This window comes from Aplysia californica, unplaced genomic scaffold (genome assembly GCF_000002075.1).
Source record: "Aplysia californica isolate F4 #8 unplaced genomic scaffold, AplCal3.0 scaffold00474, whole genome shotgun sequence".
NCBI lineage: Eukaryota > Metazoa > Mollusca > Gastropoda > Aplysiida > Aplysiidae > Aplysia > Aplysia californica.
Window position 1 is genome coordinate 225,739 of NW_004797744.1, and position 7,519 is coordinate 233,257.

Here is a 7,519-nt window from a genome sequence, read left to right on the forward strand (position 1 = left end):
CCCCCCCCTAGAATCTAGAATTTTTAGATGTATATCGGAATTCTTTCCTTCTGTGGCGTGGAGGGGTCTAGATTCTAGATCTAGAATCTAGTATTGAGTAGGCCTGGCCTGGCCTAGGCCCTAGGCTAGGGTCTAGATATCTATACTCATATAATCTAGATTCTAGATCTAGATTTTAGATTCTAGATCTAAGATCTAGAAATCTAGATCTAGATTTTTATGTGTGGTTTATTAAACTGTTGGCAATGATAAAAATCAGGGGACGTTGTGCACCAAGACGGACAAGCCCTGTTATGTTCAGCTTTCGACCTGTCTTCGAGATCTTTTCTTCTTCCGTCTTTCTCCTCTTCTTTTCGCCACTCAGCAGGACTGGTGAACTTGACCTAAATAATCGCTCCCGTAAGAGCCAGCTTGGAAAGAACATGACACACTGACTGTGTGCATGCATGCGCTCCCTGCCTGACTTGTTACTTGCTAGCTTTGGCGTTTCCTTCAAAATAAACATGTTATTTGTTGTAAATGTGTTGTAGATTTACCGTATATCAGATTGTTCAATAACTTCTAGGCCTAGACTACTAATTTTGGTTTCCTGAAAAAGAAAGACGGGAGTTGTTCGAAAGGGCAAAAGGTCGCGAGTCCTGGAGATATGACCTCGACCTTGGCGTGTCATAACCAGCTGAGTGGCGAGTGGCGGTGTTCACAGACCCAAGAACGCAGAATTTGTGGTTGATCTGTCGGCAAGCTCTTACACCGACGATATCTTGACAGTGCCAAGAGTACATTTTACTGCTGATTCAAGATTTTTGAAAATACGTAGATCTAGTTCCAGATCCAAGCGTCCTGATAAGTCTGGCGCTCCTGTGCCTTTTTGTTGTTGGTTGGGTTGTTTTTTTTTGGTAGGCTAGGCCTAACCTTTTCAACTGAACGGAAGCTCGCATTGTAGAATCTAGCGAAAATAGAGAAGCCCTCCCCAAAGTCGAGATGATGCTGATGTTCTGGGTTTAGCTCCATTTTCCCAAACCAGAGGGCGAACTCGACGCCGTTTAGCTTCCATAATGGTATGTCGTCAAAAACAACAGCCATGACTGAACGGTAAGTTTCTTTGATCTAGATCTAGATTTAGGTCAAGGGAGGCCGAGGAGAAAGAGGCTATGCTAGAAATCTAGATTTTCTAGATCTAGATCTAGTCTAGTACTACTATAGTGGAAGAAAAATAAGGGTAGATCTAGATATATCTAGATCTAGATTAGATCTAATCTAGAACTCAAAAAACAAAACTTACAAATCAGTATCGATCTAGATTTTTAGTTCTATGGTTCGAAAGATAAAATTGCGTGTAATAACATTAATAAAAATCGGCATTCGAAATCGTTTAAAAGTGCGTTAAAAGTTGTCAAAAAACAAAAATTTATATTAAGACCAAATAATTGGTTTGTCATACTTGCTTTTTGACGCGAGAATGTTTACGTAACTTGTACGGATTTGCCTGAATATGAGGTACTTGTCATGGGTACCTGCTGTACTTTTTTTACGTAAAAAGTATGGGAAGCATATATATTAAGTGGCAGCTTTTCAATGGATGTTTGTTTACTGTTGTGTAATTTCCCTCTAAAGAATTGCCAGTGATACAATTGACATGACAAGGTGTGAATGGTATTCTGGCCGTTGTACAACACAAGGTGTGAATGGTATTCTGGCAGTTGTACAACACAAGGTGTGAATGGTATTCTGGCAGTTGTACAACACAAGGTGTGAATGGTATTCTGGCAGTTGTACAACGTACAAAGAAAGATATATATATAGATGTGACTGAGAAGGGCGCCGAGTGCACATTTCATGTCACCGATCTTACATGAGTGCTGTCTTTTTGCAAAACATAGTGAAACTAGTCACAGTCCAGGAAGCTTAACGGGCTGAAACGCAAACTTCGGTTAAGTCTCCAAGAGTTCCTATTGACCACCCACTGAATGTTTCATGGTCTGGAAAGAAAACTTTGCAGTCAAACAAAGTCATAGGGCCCTGTTATGTCATTCATGTGTGAACCGAGACCCAAAGTCAGGACACAATAAAGAAAAGGACGAATCGAAGACGGCTGAAAATTTGACTCCGGTAAACTCTTTTCAATTCACATGGACAAGGAACCAATGCCACTCGTGTTTCTTCAAAAGTGTGAGATGTTTTTATGTAAATTAGACTGCAGTTACATGAAACGCACCTGCAAGAAAAATGGGAAATGCTGGGAACAATTCTGTTTTCCGCATGAAGGAGGTTTGTAGTATTTTATAAATTCACGAAGAAAAGTTTTAAAGTCACTTCGCCTATTTCCGTGTGTTGACAAGACGCACCGGTTGCTGAATCCCGTGTCATTACGGGATGCTCTTTATTGATTGAGATCTGTTTTGTTTTTCATTACTAGCTATGGGAAGCTGCGAGCCAACAGTTGACCCACTGGTTTTGTTTCGTTAAAAATTTGGTGAAGTTATATATATATGTGCTATAGTTTTTTAGCTGTAACTAAGTTGGTCACCCCTGCACACACAAAAGTGTAACCAGCGGATCACCGGCACAGACGTTTCGCCCATAAGTTGGGGGAACAGTTTGCCAAAAAGGAAAGAGTGAAAGTCTGGGCTGGGAGGTTGATGATGTTGTCAGAAATCTGGGGACTGTCCTCTCCTCTTTGACCACGGACAGAAGGAAGGTGGGAAGTAATCAGCTCGTTTGTTTTTTCCTTTCACACTTTCCAATGTTTTGTTTTTCCTTTCACACTTTCCAATGTTTTGTTTTTTCCTTTCACACTTTCCAATGTTTTGTTTTTTCCTTTCACACTTTCCAATGTTTTGTTTTTTCCTTTCACACTCTCCATGTTTTGTTTTTTCCTTTCACACTTTCCAATGTTTTGTTTTTCCTTTCACACTCTCCATGTTTTGTTTTTTCCTTTCACACTTTCCAATGTTTTGTTTTTTCCTTTCACACTCTCCATGTTTTGTTTTTTCCTTTCACACTTTCCAATGTTTTGTTTTTTCCTTTCACACTTTCCAATGTTTTGTTTTTTCCTTTCACACTTTCCAATGTTTTGTTTTTTCCTTTCACACTTTCCAATGTTTTGTTTTTTCCTTTCACACTTTCCAATGTTTTGTTTTTTCCTTTCACACTTTCCAATGTTTTGTTTTTTCCTTTCAGACTTTCCAATGCTGGATCTATTCTCGACGAGCCCGGAGGCTGTTGGCCACAGATTGCCCATGGACTTCTCGCCCTATCTTCTGTCGGCCAGCCCGCCCGGCGCAGGCTTTGACTTGATGGGCTACTCCGGACACCGCTCGCACGTTCACCTAGGAATCGACCCACTGCCCTTTGACAATGCAAATTACTCCGCACATCCTTCTTTCCCTTCACTCCAGATGTCACAGCCAGGCCACACTAACTTAAACAAGCGCAGAAATGGACCTCTGAAATCCATCATTATCCGACCGGAGAGTTGTAGCGACTCGGAGGGGGAGTCGTCCTCCTCAGCTCCTGAGAGTCCCCACTCCCCCGGCCGGACGCCCAAAAAGGTGTCGTTTGCCGACCACAAGGGCCTGGCCCTGGCACAGGTCCGATTGGTCAAAGAAGGACCGGACGAACCGCCCCAGCTGAATCCCGAAATGTTGTCCTCATTGACATTGGGAGCTAACGCAGACGTGACCTGCAAGCCCCCCATCAGGCTCTGCTTCTCCCAGCCAGCCTCGGATTACCTGGCGTTCAGAGACAAAATCAGCCGCAACTTGGTGAGTCTGGAGAATGTGATATTGAGAGACTACTCGGTGGAGGGGACCATTAAGGTCAAGAACATCACCTTCGAGAAGCGCGTCTTTGTCCGGTTATCGCTGGATGAGTGGGAAAGTTTCGAGGACTTTGAGGGCACGTTTGTGCCAGGGCCCGGCCTGAGCTACTCGGACCCGTACGACACGTTCTCCTTCACCATGGAGGTGTCGCCCACATTTGACGTGTCCAAACAGCTACAGTTTGCCGTCTGCTTCGAGGAGAACGGCCAGCAACACTGGGACAACAACGACGGCGCCAATTACTGTATTGTTTCTGAACACTACGGCCAACACACTGCCATGCCCCCTGCAGGGCCCACGTTCAATCCAAGATGGCTGCCGGAGAAACGCACGGACACTTGGGCAGAGTTCTCTGTGTGGAGAGATGTGGACTCCCACGGGCCCTACTACTGACACGGGACGGAGTTTGTTCTGTGTTATCTCACGTTTTGTTCACAATTGTTGGAGAGAGAGACCAGGGGGAGGGGAGGAACCTCGCACTCATCCTCCTCCCGACCTCCTCCTGACCTCCTCCTTCTGGTCCTTCAAGATGGCCGCCACACTCGTGAGTCGAGTGCTAGCATAGCCCAGGATATCGATGAACCTCCGGCAGGGTACTCTGTGCAGGAGCTCTGAAAATTGTTGACCTTGACGAGGCCGGTGACCTTGAGACCGGTGGTAGTGCCAGGTGGCAGGTAGACCCAGGCGACTGTCGGAAGTGCCAGGTTTTCTTCCATGATGGTGGTGGACGATCACAGACCCTGGGCCAGGCCAACTGGAAGTGTCTTTGTCTGCTGGGAAAGTGACGACGGGCGTGTGTGTCCAAGCAAATCTGTAGAAGTACCGATACGTCGACCGGTGCGAGGGAAATGATCGGTAATGGTCAGCCCCTTGATGAGATCAAGGGAAACTCACTGTACACGTTGAAGTTTGATAACGTGTGGCGCATGGCCGGCCGGCTTTGTAGTAAGAAAATAAAGTGACATTGTGAAAAGTTGAAACCTGATTGCTGAAAGTGGGGAGACCCTTCCAACACTCGGTGGACTTGCAATAGGACCAGTTTTGTGCACAGAAGCCTATAGGTGGAGGACTTGTTCATATGTTTCTACAGTCCCAAACAAAACTGGTCACTTTGGCAGTCAGTGGCTCATCTCCACACAGGCATTTGCCCGTGACCTTTTGTTACCTTGTTTCTTTGACCTCTTGAACTTTATGTGATAGAAGTTGTCCGTGGTGGGAGAGGAGTGGCGAGGACGTCTGTATTTGCTGGCCACTGACCTTTTTGAAGCGTTTGGAGGTGAATGGTGATTTGAGTGTTTGGAGGTGAATGGTGATTTGAGTGTTGGAGGTGAATGGTGATTTGAGTGTTTGGAGGTGAATGGTGATTTCAGTGTTTGGAGGTGAATGGTAGGGCTGGGCGAAGAATCGAATGCGGAACCGATTCCCAAGATTAATACTACAGAAGAAAAGTTCCGACTTCATTTTACGAAAACCAATGGTTACCAGTAATTTTAATTTATAATTTAAATCCTCTTCTTTGTTTCGAATTTATTGGGGGAAAAAAGCAGCAAACAAACGAGCTGATGCTTCGTAGTGTTCCGAAATCAAGGTTATCCTATATCCTGAAGATATTCAGAGCCAATTAGGTAACCACTGAAAGAAGTCATATCATTAGAAAGTAAGTAATTGGGTTCGGAGTCGATTCCTACGATTCATAGCCTTCAACAATCGGGAACCGAGGCGCCCAGCACTAGTGAATGGTGATTTGAGTGTTTGGAGGTGAATGGTGATTTGAGTGTTTGGAGGTGAATGCTGATTTGAGTGTTTGGAGGTGAATGGTGATTTGAGTGTTTGGAGGTGAATGGTGATTTGAGTGTTTGGAGGTGAATGGTGTTCCAGTATTTGACAGTGAAAGGTATTGTGAAAGTATTTGGCATCCAATTGTGTTATTTAAGTATTTGGTAGTGAATGGTGTTGTTGAAGTATTTAGCAGTCAATGGTGTCATTTAAGTATTTGGTGGTGAATGGCGTTGTTAAAATATTTGACATCCAATGGTGTCGTGGAAGTGTTTGGTGAATGGCGTGTAATATTTGGCACCCAATGGTGTTGTTGAAGTATTAGCTGTCAACGGTGTCATTTAAGTATTTGGCGGTGAATGGCGTTGAAGAATTTAACGGTCAATGGTGTCAAAGTATTTTGTCGTCAGTGATGTTAAAGTTAAAGTATTCGGCAATTTGGTTGCCGGTCAATTGTTTAAAGTATTTTTAGCTTCCACATCGATTCAGGGTTTTCTGTTCTATTTGGTTATTTATCCGAGTGTGCACAGCACTTGCCAGGTGCTGCGTGCTTCCCTCCTGTCGTGTCTCTGCTACAAGTTGCCACATAGGCGACAGTCGAGTGATTGGACCAGTGTAGAGAGAGAGAGAGCCTGCCTTTTCTTCTCCTAGAGAGCCTGCCTTTTCTTCTTTTCCGGCCTATGTTCCGGGTCAAGGATGGGCAGAGCTCATGGAGTCTCCCTCGGAACATTTCAGGACTCTTAAAAAAAAATTCCATATAAGGAATTGAGGTCAATACAACAATGAATGACATAGAAGGAATTATTCCGGGACTTATGTCATCCCGCGGTGTCAGTTTGTTCCTGTGCTGTGGATAGGAATCTGATCTCAGTTAGAGCAGAGAGGTAGAAAAGTCCTCAGACCGCGGGCTTTCAACTGATGGTTTTTGCCAAAGAGAAAAATGTGCACATTTTTTTCCTGCTCCTTCTTTTGTAAGATCATTTTATTACCTGATGACATTTGGACCGTCAACAAGAGATTATTTTTTTAAAAGAAAAACTTGTAGTGGTTTGCCGCGAGCAAGACTCGCTAGTGTTGACAAAACAATGAGGTATTGTAGCATACGTTCAAAGCAGAGGTATTGTTGCTTGTGTGTATGTTCATCAAACATAGCAGAGGTATTGTTGCTTGTGTGTACGTTCATCAAAGCAGAGGTATTGTTGCTTGTGTGTACGTCAGAGGTATTGTTGCTTGTGTGTATGTTCATCAAACAAAGCAGAGGTATTGTTGCTTGTGTGTATGTTCATCAAACAAAGCAGAGGTATTGTTGCTTGTGTGTACGTCAGAGGTATTGTTGCTTGTGTGTACGTCAGAGGTATTGTTGCTTGTGCGTACGTCAGAGGTATTGTTGCTTGTGCGTACGTTCAAAGGAAGAGGTATGGTTTTGTTGTAACAGGATTTTCATTTGTCACTCGGGATAAAAATTGGGCGGTGAGATAGTTGGGTGGGATAAATGGATGGATGGATGGATGGGTACCTTGTGCATCATTTGCTCTGTTTGGAAAAGTTTGTCACGTTTGTTGTCTAAAGAGAAAGAACGTTGAGTCTTGCGTAGCTTTCTCATCACCATATGTTTGGTTTTTATTTTTTAAAAATTTTCTCTGAATTTTAAACATTTGTCTAGAGTCCTCCTCACATGTGTTGCCGTCTGTTCAAAGTCAGCTAGGGGGAGGACATTCTGTCAGCTCATTTAGGTTTTCCATGCAGCGACGTGTCAGTACAAAGTGTCATTGTGTCAGTACAAAGTGGCGTCGTTTGTGTCAGTACAAAGTGGCGTCGTTTGTGTCAGTACAAAGTGTCGTTTGTGTCAGTACAAAGTGTCGTTGTTTGTGTCAGTACAAAGTGTCGTTTGTGTCAGTTCAAAGTGTCGTCGTTTGTGTCAG

General features: G+C 43.8%; 1 protein-coding gene across 3 annotated transcripts in view; it reads left to right on the top strand.

The window, feature by feature from the left end:
* LOC101851214 (protein phosphatase 1 regulatory subunit 3B) overlaps nucleotides 1-7,054 on the top strand; it is a 7,964-nt gene extending 910 nt beyond the window's left edge. The window contains exons 2-3 of one of the 3 annotated variants that reach the window (XR_004858942.1): nucleotides 3,181-5,605; nucleotides 5,658-7,054. Coding sequence is in view for 2 of the 3 variants with exons in the window: in XM_005105512.3 (XP_005105569.1) it covers nucleotides 3,189-4,214 (1,026 nt within the window). In the remaining variant the exon portion in view is untranslated. Of the gene's footprint in view, nucleotides 1-621; nucleotides 1,093-3,180 lie in introns of those variants that run through there. The other 2 variants (XM_005105511.3, XM_005105512.3) reach the window with 2 other exon arrangements.
* Nucleotides 7,055-7,519: the final 465 nt, after the last annotated feature.